The 14,215-nt window shown below is 42.2% G+C and overlaps 1 protein-coding gene across 10 annotated transcripts in view; it reads left to right on the forward strand.

Annotated features, from left to right (window-relative positions):
• The window catches only part of AKAP13 (A-kinase anchoring protein 13), a 342,871-nt gene that overhangs the window by 297,986 nt on the left and 30,670 nt on the right, over positions 1 to 14,215 (forward strand). For all 10 annotated transcript variants that reach the window (XM_067695979.1, XM_067695923.1, XM_067695933.1 and 7 more), the window contains 2 exons: positions 9,560 to 9,627; positions 11,786 to 11,852. In XM_067695979.1, coding sequence (XP_067552080.1) covers positions 9,560 to 9,627; positions 11,786 to 11,852 — 135 coding nt within the window. The remainder of the gene's footprint in view (positions 1 to 9,559; positions 9,628 to 11,785; positions 11,853 to 14,215) is intronic.

Raw genomic sequence — 14,215 nt, forward strand, 5'->3', positions numbered from 1 at the left:
CAAGGATACCAGAGCAACCCATGGAGAATCACTTGTGTGGGGTCTGGTACTGATGAGGAAAAAACAGACTTAAGAGGTTTGAGGGGGCTTCCCTGGTGGCGCAGTGGTTGAGAGTCCGCCTGCCGATGCAGGGGACACAGGTTCGTGCCCCAGTCCAGGAAGATCCCACATGCCGCGGAGCGGCTGGCCCCGTGAGCCATGGCCGCTGAGCCTGCGCATCTGGAGCCTGTGCTCCACAACGGGAGAGGCCACAGCAGTGAGAGGCCCACGTACCGCAAAAAAAAAAAAAGAAAAAAAGAGGTTTGAGGGCTTCCCTGGTGGCGCAGTGGTTAAGAATCCGCCTGCCATTTCAGGGGACACGGGTTCAAGCCCTGGTCCAGGAAGATCCCACATGCCGCGGAGCAACTAAGCCCATGCGCCACAACTAGTGAGCCCGCGCGCCTAGAGCCCTGTGCTCCGCAACAAGAGAAGGCATCACAATGAGAAGCCCACACACTGCAACGAAGAGTAGCCCCTGCTTGCCGCAACTAGAGGAAAGCCTGCACGCAGCAACAAAGACCCAATCCAGCAAAAAATAAAATAAATTAATTAAAAAAAAAAAAGTTTTGAGACTTGTAGACTAAACTTCTCAGCCACACATCTGTGTAGTAATTAAATAGTTTGGTAGATAGGACAGTGGTTTTCAGAATGTTTTTTGTGGAACTGGTGTTTTGGAAGTTCCAGATTTTTGGATTTAAACTAATTTAAAACGTACTTAAAAATATACATGCTCAAAAGTGTAACCAAATTTTAACATCAGCATATTAACTGTAGCTGTCAGTCTACCTACTTGTTTGGATTTTTCCTTCCATCTCGAATTAATTGAAGAACGTAATATAATTGCAAGGCAAGCCATTTTTTTTAACTGCTAATGTTTGTACCAGCTTATCTGTGAAAATGAAGATATTCTCTATGTTATGTATGCAAAACTAAATACAGACATAAATTAGATGCTGAGGTAGTTATGTGAATTCCAAGTATAATATGCACCTGATTTCTCATTTTTGGATCCATCAAAACAAGTTCATTTTCTCTTTTATTGACTTCAAACGCAAATGTTAAAATTATAGTTCAAATATCTGTACTAAGTATTTTATGTATTTGATAGCACACAATATAACAATATTTTATGTAAGACGTTTTAAAAGTAGAAAATCAGTAGAATAGGTCGACTACTAGTTTTATGCTAACAGTGTTTATAATAAGTAGGATGGGGGTTTTTTGGTTTAATTCGTAATTTTTAATGTTAAGTCACCTCAGGTGTCTATTTCTTTTGGAAGCAGATTATTTCACTGAGTCCAGTGTGTCATCACAAGAGTCTTTTCTGTTTGGAGAATCAGTCTGGGGGAGGAAGTATAGTCATCATGTCCTCTGCCAGTGGTTCTTTGATTTATGGAAATCACTTGGTCAAACTGAAAATGTCACAAATTATCTTAGTTCTACCCGCTTAGCAAAACAAGGAAGAAAAGTTAATGTTTTTCAGTTTAAACTGAAAGAATCAAGGGACTTCCCTGAAGGTCCAGTGGTTAAGACTCTGTGCTTCCAGTGCAGGGGACATGGGTTCAATCCCTGGTTGGGGAACTAAGATCCCACATGCCATGTGGTGTGGCCAAAAAAATTATTTTTAATAAAATTTAAAATAAATAAATAAACAGAATCAGACAGCAAAAAGGAACTGTTTGATAGGGCCTGATTATTACTCTACTATGCACCTAAGGTGCAAAAATACATTTTTAGTTTAAATACCACCCCACCTCAGAATCTTAGGGGCTACCTATCTCAACTGTACCTTTGCAGTCCGCTCCAGAGGTAATGTTGAAATAAGCTCGACATTTAGTGGTGGCATTAAGGTCTGTTTGTTGACAGGTTGCTGCCTGCCACATAAAAAAAGGGGAAAAAAAATCAAGGCTTGAAAGCAAAGGAACAACATGTAGTCATCTTCCCAAAGGAACAAAAGTAATGGGCTGGTTCTCTCCAGCTTCCTGAAGAACAGTGTCTGCAGTGCATGTTTGTGTGTGTGAAGCACCATCTGTAACCTTGGCAGGAAGTGGAAAATATGAGTAATTTGGGGACTCAGAATCTCTTTTCCCCCCTCCCTCCATCCCCTCTCATGTCCAGGATCTTCCCAGGGGTCTCAGGAAACATAGCATCCCTCCAGTTCATTTAACTCCCGGGAAACCCTTGTGCTCTTAGCCTCCCTTTTTTGGTTTAACATTAACCCTGTTTGCTGACCCTGGAGCCTCAGACCCCAAGTGGCTGCTCAGTCAGTTTTGACTCGTGGTTTAGAGAGATCAGCCGCACGGTTCATCATGGTTTTGTGTGACGATGGCTGATGTTGATCTTCGCCTGTCTCTCAAATGTCTTTATTCACTTTAATATATCTTTTTGCATGCAAATATTAAGAGATACAGCAGGATAGAATTTTTAAAACAAATCAGCATCTCTTCACCCCGGTAGAACACACCTGGAGCGGTCTGAAGTCAAGTCGTGGTGAAAGCTGAGTCCCTTAGGTGGAAATGGTCAGGATCAGAAGATGCTAGAACTAGCAGGGAGCAGTAGCGAAGCCTCCCTGTAGCTCCCCTGAAGTCCGCTCCTGGAAAACAGACAAATGGTGGCAGCAGGGGCTGAAGCCCCTTGTCGGGACTGCTTCAGAGTAATTTAAGTTATGAGAAACTTGACAGGGTTGTGTGTGTGGTTGGTTTGTTTGTTTTAAACTCAGCCAAAACTCTACCCTTATTTTAGGATTTCAGTGACTTTAATGGAGAAAGGAGAAGAGCGTCTTTCCAGTTCTCACTTCTTGTAGTTATGTAAAACTTCCCTTGAATAATCAGCTGTTCTTTCCAGCTGCCACAGATAATTTGGTCTTTGGAATGCTTGGTGTGGAGTCTTTCAGAGTATGGAATTCGTTCTGTTTGGGGTTTTTTGGAGATTGCCAGTGGTTCTGTTTTGTTTGCTTTAAACAGATGTAAAATGATATTGAGATTATTGTGGATTTATTTTCTGTTGTGTTAGCAGCTTCTGAGTACTTTTGTGGTAGGTTGGTTCTCTTGATTAAAAAAATAAACAAGTAGACCAGCTGCAATCTAAGTAGGAAACATAAGAGTTTAGAATGTGTGTGACAGTTGGATTCAGCTTTAGATTTTATCCGGGAAGACAGCTCTCTAGATAGGCAGTTTTCTTGTATTTAGAATTCATTGCTTAGATAGTAAAATACATATATCTGATTAAGGAAAAGAAGTTCGTTTAGGGAAAAGGAAGGTGAAAGAGCCTGAGCAATAAAGTCAATTCTTATCCAAACAGAGCAGTTTCATTTTGGTTTTTGTTTGTTTGTTTACCAGTGTTCTGAAAACTGCTGCTAGGTGAGCACTTCAGCTAAGATGATTTGGGTCATTTGTGGCTTTCCTCTTGTCCTGTACATCAGCATTGTGGTTATTACACTAACTACCAAGAATATCTTACAAGGCTTTTGTATCTACACTCTGTCAGTCCAGACCAGGCAGTGTCTCTCACTCCCCAAAGAATTTAAACAAGAAGTTGTGGAAATAATTTTGGAGCGTGTATTTCTAAATTGTTGGTATTTAAATGTTTTTTTGTTGTTCTGTTTGAGTTATCTTGGTTAGAGTTGACACAATAGGAAGCAGTTGCACCTTTCTCTCCTTAAAGTTAAAAAACTCTCCAATGTTTATCCTTAAGAAGGGTCAGAGAATTTTCCCCAGATGGATTTTGCTGCTCAGACCTGTCTCTAGCAGGAGCTCTTCAGCACATCGCCCACTGGACTGAAGTGGCAGAAGAGCCCTTCCTTCAGGTCCCCAACACAACTCAAGGTGAATCCTTCCCTTAACAGGGAGGCCTGGAAAATGCCATGCTGTAATTTCAATTTGGCATGGCCACTCCTCTTACCCTTCTTAATGCTGATTTTCTTAAGCCAGTCTCTCTAACGGGTTGTTTGATTTTTCTGCTGAAAGAGAGTGTATAGTATATAACAGTTCACCAAAGATCTGGTGGCAGAGGTTAAAAAAAAATGCAGCAACAAATAGATGATAGCTCCCAGTCATGTGGGTTTTCCTTCATATCCTTTTGTTTGATGCCTCCTTGTAGCAAGAAAAGAAGTTGAAGGCTGGGCTGTTTGCTTTTAAGTTCAGAGGAGTCTAATTAAGGGTCAGCTCTGTTCCCATAAACCACTGTGCCAAGACCTTTTTGAAGAACTTTATAGAATGAAAGTATATTGCTTACTGCTATCAGGAAATCTTTTTGAAAAATAAATAAAAGGCCAAATAATTCTTTGATCTCCCTAACAACATGGTATAGTCTGTGGCAGAGAGCTTGAAAGTGTATTAGATTTGTCTTCGATTCTTAAGTTCTCAGTAATTGTCTGTTTTCCAAAACAGAGGTTTTAACCACATGACTTTGGCTGATGTCAGTGGGGCGGAAGTTGCTAAACCACCCACGTATACCACTAAAACCATTGCCATGAACTGAGTCCAGGACAGCCTGCTGACAAGTAGAGTAGTTTCCAAGTAGGTACTTGAGTAAGTTAAGCAGACATCTATGCAAACTGTTTATCTCTAAGACTTGTGACCATGTTAATGAAGTATATTAAAATTTTCAGCTGGGTTGTGGGTTTGGGGACATGTCTCAGTTAACTAAAGTGGATTTGTATGAAAATTTGTTTACCAGAAGTGCATTTTAAATATTACTTCTGCTTTTATGATTCATCAATTGCAGTTGTCTTTTAAATCTCAAACACTGGCCTGAGAACTTGAATATTGCCAAAGTCTGTTTAAAAGTGATTGTACCTTTCCCATTGTTTAATTCTCTATAGGGTGATGGAACTGATGGGGAGGAAAGAAACAGGAAGAATGCAACTTGAAAGCAAGTTCTGTCCACGGTGTACTAGTTGGTCATTTTTGTAGATCAGAATTAGTGGCAAGTTCTCAAGCAAATCCACCACCCTGTGTTGCCCATCCATGCCTAAAATATCGATTTTCATTACAGCAAAGGAGAAAATGCTGTTTTTTAACTGGAATATAAGATAATAAAATCTAATTGAAAATTGTTTTATATTTGTTTTAAAAGATAAGCAAATGCAGGGAACTTTGAAGGAATTAGAATTTGGGTTTTAAAAAAGAACACACTAATATAAAATAGTGCATGGATAACATAACCAACACCTATGTGCCCATTACTCAAGATGAAAAAAAAAGTAACATTTTGTCATATTACTTTAGATTATTTTTCAGTTTTGAAGAAATAAACCATTATAGTTAAGGTTGAATTCCCCTGTTTCCCTGCCTAATCCCATTCCTCTTCCTTCCTCCCCAAGACAAACACTATCATGAATTCAGTGTGTATGAAGCCAGTGTTTTATAACTATCTTATATATAAATAATATTAAAAATGTTTTTTTTGTTTTTAGTTTATTTAAGTGGTACCATACAGTGTATCTCATTCTGTAACTTGCTTTATTCTCCTCAGCATCATATTTGGGGGATCCAAACAGGGTATTGAAACACATGGATCTAGATTATTGACTTCTAACTCTTATATGGTATTTCAGTTTTGAATATATCAAATCTGTTCCACTACTAAGTCATTTGGGTTATTTCCAATTTCTGTCTGTTACAGTGCCGCGGGGAACATCCTTAATTGTACTTGTGTGTATCACCATGCTATATACCAAGAAGGGAATTGCTAATTCATTGTGTGAGCACGTTTTTACCTTTACTAGATGTTGCCAAATTACTTTCCAAAATGGATGTACCGTCCATCGGCAGATGATGCGAGCTCCTGCATCACCATATCCTCACCAGTACCTAGAACTGGCAGACTTTTATTTTGGCCAATCTGGTTGGATGTGAAATGATATTTCTATGTTGTTTGAGCTTGCATTTCTCTAATTTCTAGAGAGCTTGAGCACCATTTTGTGTTTTTTGTGAATTGCCTGTTCATAGTCTTTGTATTGTTTTTCTGTTTGGTTCTTTGTCTTATTGTTTTATGAGGAGTTTTAAACATTTTTAAGATGGTGTTGTTGGATATGGCACTACCTTTAATTCCATTTCAAAATGTGGGCTTTTTTTGTCCATGATAGGAATTCATTAGTTTTCCTCATATTCTTATCACCCATGTTTTAAAGTATATTTTGTTTAAGTAAAATGGAGTGAAGAAGAGGTTCTCCTAGGGTACCTAGGCAAGACTCGAGAGGGTAAGGAAGAATGGGATTAAAGAAGATGTATATGAAAGACAGAGGGAAAAGATAGGGAGGGGAGCTGGAAGGCCTGTGCATGAGAAAGAGATGATGGATCAATAAGACCACTCCGTGGTCCCAGGCATCTGTGTAGCAGGGGAGGGGAGACATGTACCCTGAGTAAGGATAGTGGGGCCGATACGGGGGGAAAACACGTTCTGTCTTACTAGAAGATGAATATAGATGTTTGCCTTAACTACTTTGTTATACTTCATGCTGTGGGTCTAGCAGCTTGGAGCTCACCTGCCCACCCCTCTCCCTCCTTCAGACATCTAGTGCTTACTGTGGGCCTGAGGCTGAGGCTAGGGATATAAAATTTAGAAAGACAGAGTTAGACTCCCTCCAGGAGTTTTCTGCCCAGCGGAAGAGTATGGCCATCACAGTACAGTACTATAACAGAGGCAAGCATGGAATTCCAGAAGCATAGAGGTGGGGAGTCTTATCTTCCCTGCGAGAGTCAGAGCGGAGTCCTGCCAACCTAGTCATGGAAGGAACAGAGGGAAAGGGACACAAGTACAGGAAACAGTTTGTTCAGAGCTCAGAGGTGAGACAGAACATGGCAAGGGGCTAGAAATGTATACAGCACGTGATGGGCCATGTCAAGCTAAGTAAGAAGTTTGGGCTTTATCCTAAAGATGATGGGGAGCCATTAAAAAAGTTTCTGAGAAGTGAGAGGCAAAAAGTTTTGAATACAAAGCAATCAAGGCAAACGGTCCAGCCCACCTGTTGCCTCTTTGAGTCTTTCTGGAAGACCATTGGCTAGTGGGGCTTAAAGTCTTTAGCCAAAGTTCACCAAGTCTAGATCCTGGAATATGAATTACATTGCCTGATGTATAGAAGGGCATAACAGCATTGGCATCTCAGAGTTATGTGGATTTCTATTTGTGATTCTGCTTTTTTCTGTGAGTAGTAAGACGATTTCTTTATCAAAATGTATCCTTATTTTCAAGTAGCAGAGAACTAGACAATTTAATGAGGGCCAGTGGTTTCCGGTCCTTGAGAAAAATATCCTCAAAATGTTTCCTTTTGCTGATTAGAATGAGTCACTCCCCAGGGGTCTCTTTCTGCAGAGCCTTCCTTGTGCCCAGAAAGGGATGTTGCTGAGAAACCCTGGCATTAATATTCAATGATACATAGCCCTTTTTTAGCTGCTGACTTCTGGAACAGTTTCACTTCCTATGTGGAAATGGTCATGATCCCAAACAGTAGGAATTGCAGGGAGCATCCATATAGCTCCCTTGCAGTCTTCTCCCGGAGAAGAAAACAATGGAAATAAGAATAGAGCTGTGACTGAGATAAAGCCTTCCAGGTTTTTTCCTCTTGTTGATTCCCTGAGTGAGCCTTTCCCAGGAGAGTCTCTCCGCATGCTGCCGTTGGTAAATGGATGTCTCTTCTGATTGTTTAACATCAGAAAAATGACCAGACAGTGAATTTCCCTTGGGGTGGAGCTAGAAGAGCTTAGCTAGATAGAAGGCTTGGTAGGCCTGAGAGTAAAAGGCCCAGAATACTTCACCCCACCCCACTTCCAGACAAGTTCCCGCTCTGAGCCATCCTGTCAACAAAAGTAGAGTTGCTCCCTATCGCCTCTTTTAAGTGGAACTTTCCCTAACCATGCTCTGAAGGATGGGTCTGTCCTAGTGATAATTCAGATGACTAAGTTGAAAACTCTTCTGCAACATGAACCTTATAGAACAATCTAGTGGATTTACTTGGAAAATTATCTCTTTCTTCAAGAGATGTAGCATAAGGAGTCTTATAGGATCACAGAGAAAAGGAACTTGGGCGAAGATGTGGTACTTCCTTTCATTTTATAGGTCTGAGGAAACTGAGGCCTCTAGAGAAGGAACTTGCATAGGGTAACATTAACTAATTAGGAGAGCCAGGACCTAAATCACATTTAGTGTGATGGTGGTTCTTCTAGTACTCCTTTTAGTGTTGATAAGATATTTGACATACTGTAATCTAGGTTGTGTCAGGGCACTTGGCTTTTGGATAAAATAGACATAAGATCTCCAACAGACGTTTGAGTAGGTGGCATGAGCCAGGCATTATGCTAGGGAGACCTAATTAAGGATTCGGCAGTAGATGAAGGGACCTTACCCTAGAGGAGCGCTCAGTGGAGGAGAAAACCATAAGATTATCCAACGCATTGTGACTGGTGGTGTTAGGGAAGAGACCTGTGAACCCAGTAGGCATTGAGGAAGGAATGGGGAAAAGCGTCTGGGGTTCTGGCAGTCTCCATTCTAGTATCCTCGTAATCCGTACGTAGGAACCAGGAGAGCATCCTGGCCCATGATTCGTGGGTTACCATAGGCAGTACCCGTGGTGCTTCCCAAATCAGGGTGTGAAGTGTTGCCTGATGGGTGGTATGTGTTGATTTTCTCAGGCAGTCCTTCCCTGGAGAGATGCTCATCATGGGGTGTCCCCACAGACAGCTCTTGTATTTGTTTTACTTTACCTCTGGCCTCCTGGCACCATTCTTATGACATCATAGAAGCAGTACAAGCTGATGATGACCCTATTGTGAGGCACAGAGGGTGGGGTTCTTACATCAGTGGCCCTTGTGGGCCAAGGAGTGAGAAGTAAGAGTTGAAATAAACTCGTGTCCTTGCAGGATTATGGGCTGTGCTTCATCTTGCGGTAAATCTCTGTTCATCATTCAAGAAGTCTCCCACTTTCTCTTGAGTCAGGGCTCCCAGAGGTGCTTTAGGGTGGTTCTGATGACCTTTCTTCTGCAGCTGTTGACTCGCTCGGGGTGTTGCAAAAAGTTCGGGGTAGTTAGGTTTGCAAGTCGAAGGTCATAAACAGGTAGATTTTCAGATTCACATTCCACCTTTGACACAGCCATTACAGATTTCACAGCCCCTGTTAAGGGGCTGTATTTATGTATTATTTGTGGGTGTTACTCAAGGTATATGTAAATGTCTGTATATGTAAATACATACCATTTATGTCTTATTTGTGACTTAGACCTACATATTGACAGCAGATGCGTTCACTTTTAGTTTTGTAGCCTCTCAGCTTCCTGCCCGAGAAGTTTCAGATTTCTAGTTTTTATTAATCAGAAATCACATCTGCTCTTGTTTCTCCTCCTCCAAATGACATCGCATGCCTGCTTCCTAGAAGAGGGCTGCAATCTGTAATTTCGGCTAGTCACGTTCTGACGTGTGAGCAACTTCACCTGGCAGTCTGTCGGTTGCTGTGGCAATGGAAAATCAGTCTGGGGGATCTGTTTGCTGTGTATTAATGTCACCTGGGGTTTTGCTCTCTTTTCAGATTGTGGTGCTTTTGTCCACAAAGGCTGTAGAGAATGTCTGGCCTCCTGTGCAAAGGTCAAAATGAAGGTAAGACATTTCTGGCTAAACCAATAAAATCTTCAGAGTTGGGAGATTTGGGGTTGTAGTTTTTGTTTATTTTCATCATTTTGATGAAATGACTACTTTGAGACTCAAATAACCAAAAATGATTTTTCTCTTCTTAACACACTCGGGAATTTGTGGCTTTTGGAAGGTAAAATGCTTTCAGAACTGCTCCATGTTAAATGCACATTTCTCTGTGATTTTAATGTGTGTCGCCGTTGAAGTGGTTTTCTTCTTAACTGTGTCTGCAGACCTCCTCTGCCTTTCACACGCCTGGCTTCCTTCTTCAGGACCATGAGGGCAGCAGGTGGAAATCAGGGGCTCTGACATGCTGATGGGCTGGGGAGTGTCAGGGTTAAACGGGCCTGTGTGGCAGCACTTTTCTCCACAGGCTTGTGTGGATCACATGACAGGAGCAGGAAGTGTGTGATGGTACGTGCTCTGAGTATGCAGCTGTGTGGTAACAGGCACTGCATATCAGAGCCCTTAAGGAAGAGTATGGGGCTGAGGGCAGATGGGCGTTTAGGCGGCCTGTGTGGTTTTCAGTGTTGTAGTCACTCATGAATGTCTTTGTTCCTTGTCAGAAGAGTGCTCTCCAGCTCCATCTACACAAATGCTCAGCATGCTGTGTGCTTCCAGTAACCAAACGCATTTATCTAGTGCAGTGGCCTCCAACTGGAGTGTGCATTAGAATCACCTTGGGGGCTTGTTATAAGACGACACTGGGCCCCACTCCCAGAGTTTCCAATTTGGCGGGTGGGGAGGGGCCAGGAACTTGCCTTTCTAATAAGTTCCCAGATGATGCTAATACTGCTAGTCTGAGGACCACACTTGGAGAAGCACTGAACTCTAGTGTAAAGATGACAGACCTCTGTACCCCAGATCTTATTCAGTCCATGGACATAAATTTTGTTTGGCTCATGGAGTAATTTTTTTTATTTGAGTTAGTGTATCTATTGAAAAATCGTATTTCACACCAATTTGGATTTCTGATTTCTCCTGAAGAGATGGAAGATCTCACAGCCCTGGTATTTCCCTTTACCCAGCATTCCCAATTCCCACCTTGCTCTTTTTCTTTTTTTTCCATAGTACTTACCACCTTCTTAGGGTCTACTTAACACACTGTATGTATTATTGTATTACATTTACTTTTTATGATCTGTACCTTCCCCCCACTAGAATGTAAGCACTAAACTTGCCAGGCAGTCTGAAGTCAGGACTGTTTGATCCATCGATAGCTCCTAAGCACGTAGAACAGTATCTGGCCTGTAGTTCCTTAAATGTTAGAGAGGTGGGTGGTGGGTGGTAATCCACTGGGGCTGAGTGGCTGCCGCCTCCTCTAGACAAGATGTACAAGCCCCAGACTGCCACTCCCCCCCTCCTCCAACTCTCCTCTGTCCTTTGTTACCTGCCTGACCCCACAGGCATTTGAGTTTGTGATCTCTGGTAAGACTGCTGTTACTGTGAATGTGCTATAGAGAAGAAGAATGATAGGGATACAGCATATCTCATAGAAAAGAATGTAACCTGAAAGGGGGAGTTTCATTTTAAATGGACCCTTTTTCACTAATGATTTATCTCAGACTAATTGCTTCAGTCTGTAATTTCTCACAGTGTCTCTGTTCCATGCTACAACAAAGGTCTTAAAATTAGCACTTTACCTAAGAATTATTTTACACCTTATAAATGCGAGTCACTGGAGAAATAGAAACGAAAAGGGCACAGATGCCGCTCTTAAAGGAGCCAGCATTCTGGTGGGGAAGATGGACAAGCAGACGATGACCATAAGTAAGGAAAAGGCTAGGCGGGGGCACATGCAGGATCCTGAGGGGTGCCAGTCCCTGCCTCGGGTGAGGAGAAGAAAGAAGCTAACAGACGGCTCTACCAAGGAGGGATTATCTTCAAATAGAAGAATGCCATGCCTGTGACGGTGAAGAGAGCATTCCAGGCAGAAGAGACGGCATTTGCAGGATCAGAGCGCTTGGCGGGTTCAGAGGAGAGCCAGAGTGGGTGGCTGTAGCTAGGCCTAGGGTGCTGGGGACCGTTGGCAGGAACAGAGCGGGGAAGTAGGAGCAGAAACTTGAAACTTGACAGAAGATAAATTGTAAATGCAGTGTTCACTCAGGCTTTCTTTTCCTTTCAGCAGCCCAAAGGGAGCCTTCAAGCACATGACACATCTTCGCTGCCCACGGTCATTATGAGAAACAAGTGTAAGTAGCTCAGCCCACCTCTCATGATTCCTTTTCGCCTCTCTGGTTCAGGACTTACCCATACTTCTGTAGTATTTATTTGTTATTCTTAAGCAAGATTTGAATACCTATTTTGAATACTTAGAGAAGGCTGCAGTTTCATTGACCAAAAGCTTACCATTCTACCATCAAACTCTCTGGAAGGTTCTAGAATAGTGTGTGTCTTAGCTTAAAAGGCAGCACCTTAGCCCTGTGTGTCTTGAAATTTCTCTTGCGTGAGTCGACAGTGAAACTTGCTTTTAGCAGCGTTACAGTTGCATCAAATGAGATCTTGCTTCTTAAACTTCTTGACAAACTGTGGAGTTACGAAAATAGTTCTTTTTTTCCCCAAGGACTTCAGTGGTACACAAATTGGGTAACTCACACCTCTCCCATTCACATCGACCTGTCTTCTCCAGTCTGTGCAAAGCTTCACTTTGGTTTTACTTAATATTTTCCCCTTTTCATTCTTCATTCCCTATCTCATTCCTTTCCCTTCCTCAGCACGCACTGCAGTATATTTAATGTAAACCTCTCTGATCTGCCGTATCTTTAGACATATGTGTACCTCTGGAAATATCACTTATGATTTTGTGCGTTAAATTTAAATTAGATGATATGACTTGCTTATCCATTCTGCTGGGTTTTTTTCCACTCAATATGGTTTTGAGATCTATGCGTGTTACTATATGTAAGCTGTTGTCTCAGATCGCTGCATGTGTTCTTTCATAAATATATACCACATTTTAATTATCAGTTCCCCCAAAGACAGTTGTCTGAGTTGTTTCCAACTCCTGCCATAAAGATGCAGTAATGAATATCACCTAAATTTGCTCTATGGGAGCCCATGTGAAACTTACCCTCAGGCCGTGTTTTCAAAGTGTAGATCCTGGATCAATTAGGAGTGCCAATTCTTGGGCCCTACCCAGACCTACTACCTCAGAGATTCCAGAGGCGGAGCCCAGTGATCTGTGTTTTAGTAGCTGCTCCAGGTGATGGTGATGCACACACTCGAGCTTGAGGACCACTGCTCTGTGCCCGACGGCTCTGAGTGCTTCCAGATGGCCCCGGAATGGCTGTAGAGACTGTGCCACCAGGAGGGTGTGGAGTCCCTTTAGCTAGAAGTCCAATTATTGCCCGTCTTTGCATGTGGATTCCTAGAAGAAAAGTTGTGCCAGACTGTCACCCACTTTAACCAGTGATCCAACCCATTCCAACACCTTTTACAAGTCTAATCTTCCTTAAACTTTTGTTCTGTGACATTATCCCTTATTTCAGAAACCTTTTTTTTCTTTCAAATCAGATAAAATAGCATTTTTCCCAAAAAATACCTATTATGTCTGACCCCCACGTGTATTCTTATTCCCGTGTTCCCCTTTTGATTCCTGAGGTAACGTAGCGGTAAGAGTACAGCTTGTGGATTCAAGTTGGATGGGTTTGAGTCCCAGCATCCCACTTAACAGCCGTGTAACCTCGGACATTTACTAAATCCCCTGTACGTCATTTTCCTCCTCTGTGAAAGGATGGTAATAGTATCAGCCGGTGGTCATCGGGTTTAAGTGAGATCACACCAATGAAGTACTTGGTGAGAGGCCTCCTTCAGTGTTTGCTTTCACCACTACCATCACCATCACAAATAAGGATGCTGAGGCTCAGAGAGTAGTTAGCAACTTCCCTGAGTGCAGTGGATTGGTTTCAACAAGGGAAAGTTGTTGTTTGCACCCCCCTACGCTGCCTTTTAGATGCAGGTTGTTCTTTATAATTTTCAGGGCTCTGCATGACGTGACATCGTTCTGCTTCTCAAGCCGTTTCACTGATCCCTTATATACACCCCTCTACTTACTTCCTCTTCTGCTTGTTATCTCCCTTTCACATTAATAGAGTGTTTCTGCCTTCCTTCATGCAGTTCTCCTCATCAGAATGTCCTCTTTTTCTGCTGACTTACCCACATCCTACTGTTCTTCAAGAACCGGTGTTTCTTCCTCCATCAGATTTTATCTGCTCAGCAGCTTCCCTTCTGAGACACTGAGGATGTGCTCCAGGCTCTTGAACACTTGAGCATGTTCTCTTCCCTGCCAGTTGCCCTTCTTCCCTGTTGCTGTGGGACCCACATCTCCTAGTTTCCTGTGTGCTTCCTGCAGGAAGGGTCTGGTCGTGTTATAGGGTAGCATGTTTCTGGTGTTTATTATATCACCTTCTTCTAAATAGAATTTGAATTGGAAATTAATGGTTTTATTAATTTTATTAAGTCAGAAACATCCTGTAATACTGTGAAGCCATAACAACTGCCCCAGTCTTATTTCCTTAAGCTCCTGATGCTCCTGGGGATGGACAGGTAATGCAGC

The sequence above is a fragment of the Pseudorca crassidens genome, chromosome 1, assembly GCF_039906515.1.
Source record: "Pseudorca crassidens isolate mPseCra1 chromosome 1, mPseCra1.hap1, whole genome shotgun sequence".
NCBI classification, from domain to species: domain Eukaryota; kingdom Metazoa; phylum Chordata; class Mammalia; order Artiodactyla; family Delphinidae; genus Pseudorca; species Pseudorca crassidens.